We start from the raw sequence: 17,047 nt of genomic DNA on the forward strand, positions 1-17,047 counted from the left end.
TTAATTTGTCACTGGGGGGCTAGCAATAATTATTGCTACATGAATTCTTCTGTAGTTCTATTCACCTAGTTTGCTAATTATTTTTTGTGGTAATTGTTTCAATTGCCTCTTCTATGAAATAAAGTGTAGTTAAATCTATTTTGTAAGCATCTTTATTCTCTAGAATATCCAATAAAACGTACTATAAAGAATGTATTCTTTCAATTTACTTGCTTTATCTTTTAGCCACCTTCATTTCGTATAGGAGTCTCACCGAATTTACGCTTGCAAGAGCACTTGTTCTAGTGTACTTACTACTAGAAAATGCTTGATTTTCGACAGATATTTTCGAACTCCATAGACCTTCTGTAAAAATTTGCCGGCACTCGGTGCTTATACTAATTCAATAAATATATGATATATATCTTTACATACACTTCTTTCGCTAAATCATATTTAAATAGTACATAATTTCGTCCTAATTCATGACTTAACCATGATAATTTGTACTCTATCCGTTTCAATTTAGATGAGGTATCTTGACTTGGCACGGATTTTAAGAAAAAGAAAAAACACTTTTAAAAGTGTGATGTTAAAAGCTTAAAAAATTTGAGGGGCCATGACATTTGTACAGGTGGTTATAAAAGCTTTTTATTAAGGATAAAATGAAGAGTTTAAAGTTGAATTATTTCCAAATTTAGAAATGTGTCATTTATTTAGGAACAGACTAAAAGGGAAAGTACCTAATCTAATTTGAACAGAGGGAGTGTGATTTAATATAACCACTGGATACGAATAAATTTTTTACGAGACATTCAATCTCAATTAAAGGAGCTGACATGAATGCTTGATTGTGACTCAATCTTATTATGCGTAGTGAATAATCCCACATGGTGCACGATAGAGATATATAAATTCCTGTATACGCTAGATTATTATCAACGATTTGGAATATAACTAATTAGCTTTAAGGAAAAACCTTTAACGTGCATCGTTTGCCACTTTTCAGAAGGCAAGATACAAAGTGAGCAAGTTATATAAATTTTGTCTTGTTTGTTCAAAAGTCGTCACCAACATAAATATCTAACATATTTTAAAGAAATTTAAAATGTTTAAGGAATTTTGAAGAGCTAAAAGAACTCTAGATTAGAGTTTTATTAGAATGAAAAAGTTAGGGTATTCTAGAAACTACCATTCTATAAGTGGCGCCTACATTACTTTCCAGGAAGATATAATCTTAGGTTGTTCAAGAGAATCTTAGCTACGGAAGTGACTAGCTGCTGGGCAGACCCAAGTTAGTTCAAACGGAATCAACTGTATCCGTTTCGTCAAACGTGTTCACTAATATTTTATATGGATATTATTTTTCTAAGGAACAAATAATGGATAAATACTTTTTTAAAAAAATATTTTAAATTAAAATTCTCATTTTACTATAAATAAGAAGCTTTTATAGTAACACAAATATTACTATATATGTAAGATTATAAGTGATAAAAGTTTTATAACCAAACAAATATTATAGTATATTTAAGTCCACAAATTTTTTTAAAAAAATTATTTTCTAAACTTCATACCGAATTAAATTTTTTTCACATAAATTAGAATGAAAGAAGTATATAAAAAGTTTTGTTTCAAGCTGGTGGAAAATATAAATTAAGTTAGATATTTATCGTATCATCTATCTATATCTATACTCTATATTAAAAGCACGAACCTCTTAGCAAAATATCGTTCGCATATTTTACCCTTTAAAAATAGGTTTCACAAGCACAAAATGATCATTTAATTTAAGCTTTTTGCCTAATATGTAGGACTTTGAAATCAACTAAAATTTTACTTATTAAATTTTTTCTTATTTGACTATATAGGATTTTAAAATTAAAATAATTAAAATTTTACCTTATATAAACTCCTTTTGTACTCAATTAACGCCCCTTTATCATTTTCTTTAATCACTAAATACATATTGAGAACTATATAAAATTTGATTACTGCGTTCTTCCTTATTTAAAATATTTAAAATAATTTAAAAAGATATAGGAGAAGGAACCAAATTACATGGATCTTGTAGCGTGAAATACTTAGGCAAACTGTAAATATAAAGCATTTTGCTTTCTGGAAGAAAGTCTTAATACTTAAGATTTAAAATCTTAAAAAATTACCTTCTATACTAATAATTTAATTAAATAAAAGTAATATTATAATTTTAGTATTATAATTTAAAGTCATCCAAATGATAAAAGACAACATAAATTACTCGTGAATAAGTAAAATAATATTCAATAAATTAGATTCAAGTACCAGTTACTAAGATATTATCAACGAATAACTTTTGAATAGTTAACGGTAAATATTTTAACACAAAAAATTCTTAAAATGTGTATGCAAGCAAAACCAAATATTTTAATCACTCTTGTAATTTTTATACAAACACACATACAATGTACTTGAAATAATAATAGACTTTTATACCTTTTGAGAATAATATTGCATTATGAAACACTTCATGTTGAATATAATAATAATAATAATAATAATAATAATAATAATATTCTACCTGAATTGTTATGACAATAATTTTAGTGTTTCTACAAATAAATTTTAAGTACTACCCTTAAATTCGTAATACTATAAATAAACCTAACAATATGGAGTCTCATTTTGTTTTTTCGTATTTGTTTTATTTGAGTTCCAGTAGGATTAAGATGAAAATCATATTTATTATTTATTAGATACTTGAGCAAATAGAATTCATTATTAAAGCGAAGATAACATATTATTGCATGATATTTGAGTATAAATCAATATATTATTCTATTATATTTGAGCTACTAATAAAGTAAATACACAAATATATTGAAGTTATGGTATCATATTAGAATACTGTAGTGTGACATAGCTTTTTGATCACGCCCAACTATGCCTTATAAAAAGGACAATGCGGTCGTTGCAAATATAATCCGGTTTACAAGTCCAGAGTCGAATCCCACAGAGAACTAAGGCTTAGCTACAGCTGTTCACTATCACCAAGAAGACAAGCTTGAACAGTTCCTAACTTATAAATATTTAGATTCTTGTGTTTAAATAATTGATTAACAAATTAAAATAATAAATTTAACAACTAAAGATACTAAGAGTTAGAGACAAGATTAAGGAGGTCTAGAGTTATGATTTCCCCAATTGTCGGAATCCTTCCCGCTATGTCTTCTATAATTTCGCCTAAGTATTCTCTACCAATCATGAGCACTCTTATTACCGTAAATCTCTCCCGAGTAATCACGACAATTTACTAGACGCACTCTCCCGAGTTACGCTAGCTGGCTTTTGATACAGCTCACTTCAGATCGCACCCAAGGCTTCGTTATCCCTAATCCCGCCTTTAAACCCTCGGTTATTGATCCCTCATATACTCTGGGAGTGGTGTTGTTCAACAATTACCTAAATATGCACTCTCTCCCGAGTTATGCATACTAAATAGGCACAACTAATTGAGAGCTCTTCAATTAACTACAATAAGAACGTAGTTGAACAAACAGAGAAAAACTATGGCTCAATTATATAAAAACATAACAAGAATTTATCCTACAAAAGGTTCTATCAAAACTCTAGATAACAAATTAGCTATTCATAATAGTATGTAAAACTACGATACTAAAAGTCATAACCAACAATGAAAAATAGGAAGAGGAAGGAAAAACTTGTAGAAGAATTCCCAAGCCTTGCTTCTATTGTGTCTTTACCTCCTTAGGTCAAATCTATGTCAAAAATATGTCTAATCCAATTCTTGGCCGGCTTCCTTGGTTTAATATAGGGTTTAGGGCTTAAAATCCCGTGTTTTGCACTTTAGTCCCTGAAATTTTCGCCTCCTGTTGCGGTTCTACCGCGGTCGCGGTCAAACCGCGATCAAACATGGCCTCTGCTGCTTCAATTGTCTGCGAGCAGCCCTCACCGCGGTTCTGCCGCGGTCGCGGTAAAACCGCGGTATTTCATCCTGTTCCGTTTGAAATTTGGAAAAACGTAAAACATGGAAGTTGTAGCCCTTTGAGTTAGCTTTCCAACCATATATTATGGAGCCCTGAGTAAAAAGTTATGTCTATTTGACTAGACAGTGCGCAATATGCCTCTTCGAGTTTTCGTTTTGTTGTTTTATCATCCGTTGATCCCCGAACGCGATCCCGGCTTAATTACTTGAGCTCTTACTCAGACTTCAAAGCTCAAAACCACTTAAATTTATTCCATAACATCTATATAGCTCGGAATCACACCTACAAGGCATAAAATACACAATTAGTGCAAAATACTAGTGATTAAAGCGCAAACTCAACTAAAGTGCAATAAATTAGAGTGTAATAATCGACTAAAATACGTAATTATTGCCTATCATCAACACCCCACACTTAAATCATTGCTCGTCCTCGAGCAATCAACCTACACCTTTTTTTTTATAGACACAACCTTTTTAAACAATTCTCCTAACCCATCGCACCAAGAGTATTTAAAATAGACTAAGCACAAAAGTGTAACATCTTCACCTCAAGATTTGACTCCCAAGTACCACGCATTATTCACAACTCACCCACTTACTCTAACATAGAGGTCACTAACATTACCTTTCCTTCATGAATCAAGTGCCCTCACACAACAAAAGTGAGTAGTTCCACACAATAAAATTTAAGAACACTTAGGAACTCAAGATAGAAAGAATTCACTTACTCTCAGAAATAACATTCATATGCCACAAAAGATGCACCATAAGCTTGCCCGTAGTGTACTACTCCACTAATCGAGCTCATTCAATCTTGGATCAATTAGGACTTTATTTGGTTGTAATGTAGGCTGAGGGACGGGTAAGATACATTTAGATATAAGAGTGACTACACCTCCCCAAGCACTTTAATACATACACTTTAATATTTAAAACCCCACTTATGTCAAACCAAAACTCCACCTTCATATCAATGTATATTAACTCCATACTTCTTTAAGCACAATTACATCAAAAGTCACCGCCACAAGAAATATTCTTCACAACAATACAACTCTTTTTTTTCTTTTCTTTCTTTTTCAATTCAAGTGGCTCTTACTTTTTTTTTAGAAATACTGCACCTTTCTCCTTATTTCATTAGTTCCACTCAAAAGCCAAACCAACCACCCCACACTTTAACATTTATAAAGTTCATAACAATTCAAGTGCTCATGAGAGGTGAAAAGATTCAAAAGATGGTTAATTCAAACAAATGGGTAAGGCTTGTAATGTGGTTGCCAAAGAAACAGGATTACAGGCTCAAAGGGGTTAACTACAATACATAACAATTAGGCGGGTAAAATATAGATATCTGGCTCAACAAAGAAATGCCTATATCACTTCCAAGACTGAACAAAACTACTATTTCGCTTTGCAAACACACGGGGCAAGTTCTAGGCATCAAATGCAATGCACAGAATACAACAAACCTCACGCACACATGGCACATGACTCACTCAAGATTGGATCATCAAGACACTCTAGTCAAAGCAGTTAAGCAAAGTTAAGATCATACAATTTAAGGTACTTCTACAAGAGTCAAAAATTGAGCCTAAGCGTCACAACCAAAGTACTCACTATTCTCAAGGCATAACAAAGTCAAGAGATATTGCTTCACTTCAAAACACAACATAATGGCTCCTACTCCAAAAAAAAAAACTAACTACACCCGGTTCAAATAAAACCCTTGGAAAAGAATCGTGGTTTAAAAAAAAACCAAGGGGTAATTATTACACTACCTAACAAAAGAAAATCTTTTTGTACTTTTTCTTTAGACTTAAATCCCTCAAGAAAATTGTCTAATAGATCCATCGTCGGGAAAAGTCCAATCTTTTCTATTTAAAAAAAATTGTTCAATTAAACTAATACAACTAAAATAGCATAGAAAGTCACCTAGACAATCTTCTCACCCCACACTTAAAATTGTGCATTGTCCCCAATGCACACCATAACTAATAAAAAGGGTAAAAGAGACTCCCTGGTAGGCCAAAGGCCGAAACATTAACAGCTCATGGGATACTCAGACTTCTCCCAAGTTTGGTCCTTTGTGCGGGTACCTCACACTTAGTTTCAACCATTTGGTTTGTTGTTGCATCCGTCCAATACCTTTACTTTCCATGCTCCTAGAAAATAAAAAATTGACACTACAAAAATAATACAATTAAAAAATAAAAATAAATAAAAGAAAGCAATAAAGTTAGGTTGCCTCCCAACAAGCGCTTGATTTAACGTCGCGGCACGACGCATATCACTTTTTGCCTCCACCTCGAGTTTATGAATTGAACCCCAAGTTTTGATTCAAGCTTATGATTATGGTCATGGGGAGGTGGAACGAATCTGACTGGCCCAATAAAATAATATAGTATTCTGCACTTCTTGGCCTTTAGATGAGGTATGTAATCCCGACTTTCTGAAAAGAAGAATTCCAGAATGTAAGCACTTTGTTCCTCATTCCTTGACTCCTCAAGTGGCTCGGACGACTCTATTTTCATATCATCATCTAAACACAATGTGGAAAAATGCTTGGAGTGAGGACCAATGCGCTCAACTACATGAACATTGGGACAGTCTACATTCTCAACACTAATGACAATAGAGTCAACTAAATATGTATCCTCAATATCCTTGGTTGACTCTAGTATCTCCTCTACGACATCGGCATCCTCAAAATCTAGATGGTTAGAGTGTTGGGGTTCTACTTTGGATCCCTCCATTGGCACCTCAATTTCCGTCTTTAATGCAAATTGCTCCCGGCTACTATCCATAATATTGACATATTGAGCATTAAAAACTTCAACTAGTTGACTCACTTGAGCCTCTAAGTTGCGAATAGTTTCATCTTGCCTTTCTACCTGCAGCTGTATTTTACTTTGTTGTTCTATAATGCACTTTAACATATCTTCGATCTTCTTTAGGTCAGCTTCCCTAGGTTCTTTGTTCCTGTTATCCTCACAAGAAAACGTAGAATCATCATAATAAGGGGTTGGGGGAAGATAAGAAATATAAGCACAACCATGAAAGTTACCATCTTGACCACCACACATATCACACACATTCCACACATAAGATTGAGTTGGTGCACATAATTCGCTCTCGCGAATATTTTGATAATTTTGCCAAGGGTAGTTTTCATCACAATATTCGTAAGGAGGATTAAAAGTAGAATTACCAACATCAAAAAATTCATAATTCAATGATGCCATGTTTTTTTTAAATCAACAAGTAAAACAAAAAAAAATATCAAATACAAAAAAAATAAAAATAAAAGTTCAAACTTGAAACCTAGCAATATGTACACCTACAGCTACACCGCTAGTTCCCCGGCAACGGCGCCAAAATTTGATCACGCCCAACTATGCCTTATAAAAAGGACAATGCGGTCGTTGCAAATATAATCCGGTTTACAAGTCCGGAGTCGAATCCCACAGAGAACTAAGGCTTAGCTACAGCTGTTCACTATCACCAAGAAGACAAGCTTGAACAGTTCCTAACTTATAGATATTTAGATTCTTGTGTTTAACTAATTGATTAACAAATTAAAATAATAAATTAACAACTAAAGATACTAAGAGTTAGAGACAAGATTAAGGAGGTCTAGAGTTATGATTTCCCCAATTGTCGGAATCCTTCCCGCTATGTCTTCTATAATTTCGCCTAAGTATTCTCTACCGATCATGAGCACTCTTATTACCGTAAATCTCTCCCGAGTAATCACGACAATTTACTAGACGCACTCTCCCGAGCTACGCTAGCTGGCTTTTGATACAGCTCACTTCAGATCGCACCCAAGGCTTCGTTATCCCTAATCCCGCCTTTAAACCCTCGGTTATTGATCCCTCATATACTCTGGGAGTGGTGTTGTTCAACAATTACCTAAATATGCACTCTCTCCCGAGTTATGCATACTAAATAGGCACAGCTAATTGAGAGCTCTTCAATTAACTACAATAAGAACGTAGTTGAACAAACAGAGAAAAACTATGGCTCAATTATATAAAAACATAACAAGAATTTATCCTACAAAAGGTTCTATCAAAACTCTAGATAACAAATTAGCTATTCATAATAGTATGTAAAACTACGATACTAAAAGTCATAACCAACAATGAAAAATAGGAAGAGGAAGGAAAAACTTGTAGAAGAATTCCCAAGCCTTGCTCCTATTGTGTCTTTGCCTCCTTAGGTCAAATCTATGTCAAAAATATGTCTAATCCAATTCTTGGCCGGCTTCCTTGGTTTAATATAGGGTTTAGGGCTTAAAGTCCCGTGTTTTGCACTTTAGTCCCTGAAATTTCCTCCTCCTGCCGCGGTTCTACCGCGGTCGCGGTCAAACCGCGGTCAAACATGGCCTCTGCTGCTTCAATTGTCTGCGAGCAGCTCTCACCGCGGTTCTGCCACGGTCGCGGTAAAACCGCGGTATTTCATCCTGTTCCGTTTGGAATTTGGAAAAACGTAAAACATGAAAGTTGTAGCCCTTTGAGTTAGCTTTCCAACCATATATTATGGAGCCCTGAGTAAAAAGTTATGTCTATTTGACTAGACAGTGCGCAATATGCCTCTTCGAGTTTTCGTTTTGTTGTTTTATCATCCGTTGATCCCCGAACGCGATCCCGGCTTAATTACTTGAGCTCTTACTCAGACTTCAAAGCTCAAAACCACTTAAATTTATTCCATAACATCTATATAGCTCGGAATCACACCTACAAGGCATAAAACACACAATTAGTGCAAAATACTAGTGATTAAAGCGCAAACTCAACTAAAGTGCAATAAATTAGAGTGTAATAATCGACTAAAATACGTAATTATTGCCTATCATCACTTTTGCCTTTATTATGTTGTCAAATCAGTTCATTGTTTGGCTTGCAATACGACATAGATTAGCTGCAGCTAATCGATTAAAAAGATGGAAGATACATGTTCCTAAGGAATGTGTATTATATAACACCGGTTCAGTGGAAACCTTAGCTCACTTCTTCTTTGCCTGTACATTCTCTGCTACTATCTGGAATGTGCTACTGAATGGATGGGAGAGCACAGGCAATTAGGAACATGGACGGAGGAAGTTAAGTGGATAATTAGGAAAGTGAACAATAATAGAGTGCGAACAGAAGTGTTGGGTTGGCTCTTTGCTGCAACAATATATCACATTTGGGTGGAACGCAATGCTCGAAAATCCGAAGCAACAACACACCAAGCATATCATTAGGGAGATTGTACTCCAGCTACACATTAGAGGACAACAACAAAGTAGATGGAGAAAGATACTAAATAGTTTAGATAGCTTTCTTTGCTGGCCATAGCAGATAAATATAGAGTTTAATTCTGTCTATGTGATAGGTAGAATAAGAAATAGAGGCCTTGTTCTTATAGTCTAAAAAGAACAAGCGGTTGTAAATATATACTTGATTAAATAAAATTTTAATGTTTGACCAAAAAATAAAGTTGTCAAATAGGATCAATATCCATCATTTTCAAGAGGTTGTACTTTTTGTAAAATTTTATTTTATAACTCAAACACATAATTTAATAATATTTATGTGATTTTAAATACTTGTAAAGCTCTTAAATTTATTTATTTATCTTTTTTAAAACCCGTTTTTGGAGTCTCATATAGCTTCAGTAATTTCATAATTCAGTACCCCTTACTGAAGGGTAATTTTTTGAACCATTTCCTTAATTGTTTTCTGTTACCCGCTCCCTTATTTAATAGGGTAATAAAAGCATTCAAAAAGAAAACATCTTACAAAAAAGATTGCTTTAAATAGCAAAATAAGTGATTTTTTTGGATGTTTTCACACAGATTAAGAAATCCGCCTTTTAGCATTAATTAATAATATAATTGACCATATTAACCTTTACTATCTCACATAAACACTCCTAACACATATTCCAACACTATTTACTCCAAGGACAATATAGCAAAAAAATAATTTTCTTGAAATCTGGAAAAATCACTTATTTTGGACCACAAGAAAAAAGCCAAAAAATCACTTATCGGAGAGAATAAGTATTCTCCATAGGTTGTGGGTTCTGATCACCAAAGGAAATATAGTGGGGAGCTGCTGTGAAAGAGTAAAAAAGGGGGGAAAAGAAAATCTTGAGTTGATATCCACATATCTTTATCCAACTTACAAACATAAATTTAAATTAAAAATTAAAGTATCAAGTGTAATTGATTGCACTTCTTTCAATTTCCAGCGACTCGTGAGTCGTGACCAAGAATATTTCTTCAACTGTTAGCTGAATTTAACGGAAAACTTTATTATCTATAGTGGAAGAAACTGAGGACCAATAAAGTTGTGATTCACAAGCAAGAGTGTTTCCATGTGAATATAAAATCACATCTCACTCTGAAGTAGAAAAACAAAGAAATAATACAGTGAATTTTTTTTAGAAAGGCACTCACAAACCTAGTAAAAGCAATCCTACCACTACAAATACAAGTTACAATTCAGAGACCCATATTGGCCAATCTTATTTCAAATCTAAGACTTAAGAGCAAATTAGTTAAAAAAACACTGAAAAAGAAAAGGTCAATCTAACAAAATAAAATTACAGCAACAAATGGCCAAACCAAATACACAAAACAGGGACGACCAGTGCACCAGCATTATATCTAAACGCGCCGTTCTTATCTGCCTTCGAATCCGCGACATCGCCGGTGGGACCATCCGCCGGGGAATCCGCCGGAGAAGCAGGCGCCGGCGGGGATTTATGTTTCTTTCCCGCCGGCTTGGGGGACTCAGCTATCGGAGCTGGTGCTGGAGCAGGAGTCGGAGCACCCTTGAACAATTCTTTAGGTTCCAAAACCTTATCAATCGAAAAAATCGCCAACGGCTCTTTATCAAGTACAGTTCCTGTAATTTTCGCCGTGTCGATTTTGGTCCTCAATGTAACATCTTGGCCGTCATTTTGGACAACAAAATCGTAATTATTAGCACCGTCAGTAGCTAACGTGTTCATTAAACCGTTACTTGTTCTCAAACTCGACAACGATTGATAAACTGGAACACCATGATATTCAAGAACGGACTGTTTCCCGACAGCAGTTAGGTTCTTGAACTTAGGAGCAAAGTCTTTCATTGCATCGTCAGTTGGACAAAAAATGGTTAGACCACCTTGGACATTATCCTCGTATGTCTTTTCCGCAGGTGAAGCAAGTAAAATGTCGGCGAAGATTTTGCATCCGTGAGCTGACATTACAGAGGTGAAACTCACTTGGGGTACTGCTGCCACTGGAGCTGGAGATTCAGATTTAGCAGCAGAAGGTTTGATTTTACTGATCTGAGTGTTTTGGGTCTCACATGAACAATACGGGAAAAGGACGGCTAGAAAAATAACTACAGTGGCTATAGTGGATGCCATCTGAAGCTGCATTTTCCTGCCAAAGGGAAAATGAGAGAGGAGCTTTGGGTAGTGTGTGGAGATGGAGTGTGAGTGGTCAGTGAAGTGATGTTTACTGAAGTTAAAAGTGTGTACTTGGATCTGAAGTGAGTACCTATTTTATTGACCAGGAATGGAACTTTATTTACAGATAATGCCACTGAGGGTGGGGTATTGCTGACTAAGCTGGCAGTTGTCCTCGTTCCGGTTTTTGAAGCTTTATAGTACTTGGTAAAGACTTGAGAGTGTAATTTTGTCCCTAATTTACACTCACCTTTAATTAAGCTAAAAAAGATAGAGTAATGATGGTACTAATAATAGGAGTGTGATTAACTTGTAAATTGAGGACAAAATTTTCATTATAATTGTAAACTTTGGGTATTTACTACTCCCTTCGTTTCAATTTATGTGAACTCATTTGACTGGGCACGAAGTTTAAGAAAAGAGAGAAGACTTTTGAACTTGTGGTGTAAAATGAGGCAAATATATTTTGTGTGGTTATAAATCATTCCATAAAGGTAAATTGTTTCCAAATAAGGAAAGAGGTCATTCTTTTTGCCACGGACCAAAAAGGAAATAGGTTCACGTAAATTGAAACGGAGGGAATACAAAGATGTTAGACGTCCGATCTATTTGGAAGCTTCAAAATTCACGCCTTGTTTTTACATTTAAAAATCTAATGACAGGTCATTGATAATTTAACATATTGTAGATGCATGATTTGCGTATATGTCATGGCTCGTGATCAAGCTTCAAGAGTAAATGATAACCCCCCCCTCCCATTTGATAATTTGGTACAGAATTTTTAAAAAGGCAGGTTTTAAAAATTTATGGCCTAAAACAATCCGTCTATTAAGAGTAAAATATTGAAAGTGAAAGTTAAATTATTTTTAAATCTTTTTTATTGTAAAAAAAATATATATCACGTAAATGAGACAAATTGAGCACTTTACCTTTTTTGGTCATGTGGAAGTTTCTAGACTTGCTGATTTCCACTCGGTCAGTCAGCTTAAGTAAAAGTGAAAGAAAGGGATACCCACGTTCTGTCTTAGTGGGCGTTTGGACGTAAGAATTGTAAAATTCCAAATTTTTTTTTTTTTTTTTTAAGTGAAAATGATATTGGAAATGTTTTGAACATGAATATAATTTTGAGTTATTTTTGAACTTTTGTGAGTGATATGAGTAAAAATTTTGAAAAATAGTTTTTTTGGAGTTTTTCAAATTTTCGAAAAATTTCAAAATTCATCTTCAAATGAAAATTAAAAATTTTATGGCCAAATACTGATTTATTGGATAATGGTAGAACTTGTTTTATTGGATACTCTTGTTGTACAATAGTAGTACTACTATCGTTTAGGCAAGAGAGAGCAAACCCACCCACCCAAGAAATAAGAGAATAAAAATAATGTAGTTGGCATGTCCCAGTAATATGGTGCCACGTGAATCAGCAGGGAAGACAGTGATGCATCAGCCACGAGTCCACCGACAGGTTATACACACCGGGCCACCCAACCAAGTGATGATTAAAGATCAGATTGTAACGCCCAATCCCACATTTGATCCCATCTTAAAATGTATATGACCTTTAGGTTTGAAGCTAATAATAATAATACATGTTAAATTTTGGAACATTAATTCGATCAGACACGAAACAGCAATTCGATCAGCATCGCAAGTGAAATAGTAATGGAACATTAATAAATTTGTGTTTCAAGTGTGATAAGTATTAGTAGTATTATTTTTCATCAGATTTGTGATAAGTATTCCTTTGGTGGAACATTCATGTTTCTAGTGAATACATCAGATTGTTGCGGAGAAGCTGACACACATAATTCTGGTTGTGCGCCAAGAGGACAAAAGCGCCTACTGCAGTTTATATCAGTTGACTGCACTAGACTTTGCATAGACACTAGAAATGTGGATTATTTCTTTACTTAAGAAGCTCATGCTCAGAGGAACATAACTGGCAACGATCACTACCTGGGAAATATTTCCTTCTTATCGCATTGATCACATCAAGAATGAAGCTCTGATATGAAGAAGATATACCAAAACCAAGCAAAAATCTTCCACCAAACGGATAACTCTGTCTTCTCCCCAGCTCCATATTCATATCAACAGAGCTCGCATAAAGAGTTAAAGTAAAAGGGAACACAAAGCAAGCATTCTATTAAAGCTAACAAACAGAATTGATATCAGATTCCCTCTCACTTTAAATGGAATAAAAGAAGGAAACTGCAGTAAGCCAGAACCGGGATAAAAGATGAACAGCTGGCATAAACATGAGAACAATCACCAAAGTAGTGCTAACAGCAGATGTACTATATGTTCTACCAATTATGTGAGGGAAGCAGAACTCTCCATGTTGAACCTATTCATGAGGTAAAACATATTTATGCAAACTTCATATGCTAGTCCACTAGAGCCGTATAATACCCGCATAACATAGAAAGGATAATGAGCAAGAAATGGGGCCTAAACGGTACAAGACTACGTCCTTAACAAACAAATCCATGATTTTCTGGTCCCTAAATGCCCCCAACATTATGTTCAGTATGCATAGCAGGTAATGCTCTATTGGAAGTCTATATTACCATTAGCCTTTAGGGTAAATAGTCAAACATATTGATTTCACCAGTTCATCATGATCTGTAGACAAAGCCATATTATTAATGCATATGTTGGAAGGTGAAATTTTTATCTTTGGCTTCCAGAGAAGATACTGTAGTATGTATTTCACCAAAGGAAGTTGAAGGTGAAGAGCCTAAAGCAACAAAGTGTAAGCCCCACACATCCTCGAATTAATGCAAATGAGATTGCAATGAGATTTACTCAAAAATATTGAGGTGTTGTATGTCCTATCTAGCATGACCTCACTTGGTTGCTTGGCTTTCTCTTGGTTCTCAAGTCAAAGGTGTAAGAACCTCATTCTCAATGTCATACAAACGACATACTTAATGTCAATGTAATACATAAGAACAGATTTCAGAAGAGTTAATCAACATTGCTGTCGTAAAACTGCAATAGCAAAGAATATTCACTAGCCAACTGCTCAACTATTCAATTAGAAGAAACAGTAAATGACGTCGTTATGAAATTGAAGATGGTGATATCAAGTCCATTTAAAAAGTTAGGAGCAAATCTTTTCCATTTGGGTTTGAGTATCAGCATATAAAAAGTTTTAACATCCCAAAACATTTTAGCATCTAGGCACCAACCAAAGGTGGATATGATCATCTAAGGTTTCCGAGATAAGCAAACGATCCAGATTAATAAAACCTGCAACCATTAAGAGAATTATTTTTTCCTTCCTAGATTTAGCAAATTGTTTTTTTCATTCAAGAATGAACTTTTAAAATTATGAAAAGAGAAATGGAAAAGGCAATAACAAGGAAGGCAAAGTAGCATTGTACATAAAGAAGGTGCATACTAGATGTGAATACCTATAGGTAAATCGCCTAGGTCTCTGTAAATAGCTCAATCTCTAAGAAGAGGTTAAGGGCACTCTTGGAATTGTTTCAGGAATATCAACATTTTGATGTCAACCTTTTGCATACCTCCACATGCTTGCCCTTTTTCAAGACAAGAGTAGACGACCGTTTACTAATCATGATACAATTTCTCTCTAATGGCTAACGAGGACCATGAATTTCTACCTTAAGCATCAACACAACTATATGATGAAGTAATAGACAACTAAAGATGACAAAAGTAAAAGAGCATAAACATTTACTTCCAAACAAAATAGCTATAACTGTCAACAAAAGAAAAAATAAGTAAGTGTACAAAGAGGAACTCCCAAATAAGTAAAATTAAGGAGTTCATAGTCATAGAACTTGCCTATCAGCAGCTTCAGCAACAATAGGCAACCTAGGAAGCTGCCCCAACAAGCAACAAGAAGAACCATAAACTAAAGACACCAAAAGGAACAAAAATACAGTGCTATCAAAGCTCATCATCAAATCCAACCCCAACCCATCTTTTGGATTAAAACTCCTCTCCAAAAGATCAGGAAATATGAGAAGCACATCAAGAACAATAGCCTGCATGGTATTGAACCGCACATACCTACTGAAATTGTTATTTCTAACAACAACAAAGTAAAGGGTAAAGAAAATCAGCAACCCATTAAGGGGGAAGCTCTTGAAAACCCTAATAGTTGGGACTAAAGGTTGAATAAGGGTTTGGATTGGAGCAAACTGAGTGATGACATATTTCCCATATTGAATACCGTCAAAGAAAGGGTAGAAGTAAGTGATGGCGGAGATTAAACGATCTGGGCCATCTGCAGCATCGTTGTTCTTAGATTGAGCTCGAATTGTAGGCCTTTTTGGGCATATGAGTAGTGCTCTTTGACGAAATAGTGAGTGTTTGAGCTGGGTAGTAAAGAGAGAGGGTGTAATATTGGTGGATAAAAGATGGGTGATGGCCATCCTGTGAATTGAGAATTCTTGAGGATGGCCAACTGATATTTTGTTTTAGGGGAGATAGAAGAGAAAGGGGGAATGGGATTGGAGGATTTATTGGTAAAGTGATTTTTTTAAACAGTCAATTGAGAAAATCTTGATTGAATCGTGGGTCGGGTTATATCGATTCGGATCAAGATGCCCAAAGCCAATGGAACCACAAGTGCGGGCATTTTCATATATCTTCATTTTTTGGGGCCACCATTTAAGTTGTACTCGCACGGCAAAGAATTGTACAAAGTGTACCGCTTGGATATGAAATAATTCAATCAGTTCAGTGCAACTTTATAAATTAACTCTGAAGTTCTTTTATCTTCCAAATGCAACTTCAGAATTCGATCTGAAGTAGTTCAATCTCTTCAATGTAACTTCTATCTTTCAAATGCAACTTCAAAAATTCAAATCTTAAGTAGTTCAATCTATTGAATGCAACTTCAAATTCAAAATCTTAAGTTCTCAAACATAAACTTGTTCATTGAATTTCAACAATCCAATACACGATTTGTAACGACCTGACCTGTTGTTTTGAGCTCTAGCATGTCATTCAACGGTTTGAGACCTTGAGTAGCTCCATTTTATGCATTATGACTTGCACGCATTGTCGGTTTTGATTTTAGAGAAGTTCGGAGATGATTTGAAAGAATAATTCTCAATTCGGAAACTTTAAGTTGGAAGAGTTGACCAAGTTTTGACTTTCGAGTAAACGACCTCGAATTTGGGATTTGATGGTTTCTATAGGTTCGTAAGGTGATATCAAACTTACGCATGTCCGGGCTGAGTATCGGATGTGTCATGCCCCGAACCTGGGGAGGCGTAGCCAGTACCCAGTGCCATATTTGCCCCGAGTGTACCACTCTGTAACTGTGAACTCTGGAGGGGTAACCCTTAACTTAAGCCGATAAGCCCATATTCTGAATCATCTGAAAATATCGTCTCTCTCATCTAAGGGGTAAACATACCCAAAATTTCATATATATATATATATATATAAACACTATGCGGGCTGATGAGGCCCTCATGAATATCTACTAATATACAAAATATACATGACTCATCTACAAGCCTCTAGAGATAACTGAACTGTACCATGGTCGGGACAGGACCTCGACCTACCCATCAAACCTGTATAAAAAATGGACTCCAAGGTCTAGACCTGATAACTCAGGGGAAGTGGAGCTTACCAACCAAG

At 35.0% G+C, this 17,047-nt stretch overlaps 2 protein-coding genes across 2 annotated transcripts; both read right to left on the reverse strand.

The window, feature by feature from the left end:
* Nucleotides 1-10,291: 10,291 nt before the first annotated feature.
* On the reverse strand, nt 10,292-11,500 carry LOC104221640 (fasciclin-like arabinogalactan protein 1). Its single transcript, XM_009772724.2, has one exon. It carries the CDS (start codon nt 11,384-11,386, stop codon nt 10,562-10,564), a length of 825 nt encoding a protein of 274 aa, XP_009771026.1. The 5' UTR covers nt 11,387-11,500; the 3' UTR covers nt 10,292-10,561.
* A 3,604-nt stretch (nt 11,501-15,104) lies between these two features.
* Nucleotides 15,105-15,922, reverse strand: LOC104221643 (protein TIC 20-v, chloroplastic). The gene has a single exon (XM_009772740.2). The coding sequence runs from the start codon at nt 15,823-15,825 to the stop codon at nt 15,220-15,222; it is 606 nt and encodes a 201-aa protein (XP_009771042.1). The 5' UTR covers nt 15,826-15,922; the 3' UTR covers nt 15,105-15,219.
* Nucleotides 15,923-17,047: the final 1,125 nt, after the last annotated feature.

This window comes from Nicotiana sylvestris, chromosome 6 (genome assembly GCF_000393655.2).
Source record: "Nicotiana sylvestris chromosome 6, ASM39365v2, whole genome shotgun sequence".
NCBI classification, from domain to species: Eukaryota; Viridiplantae; Streptophyta; class Magnoliopsida; order Solanales; family Solanaceae; genus Nicotiana; species Nicotiana sylvestris.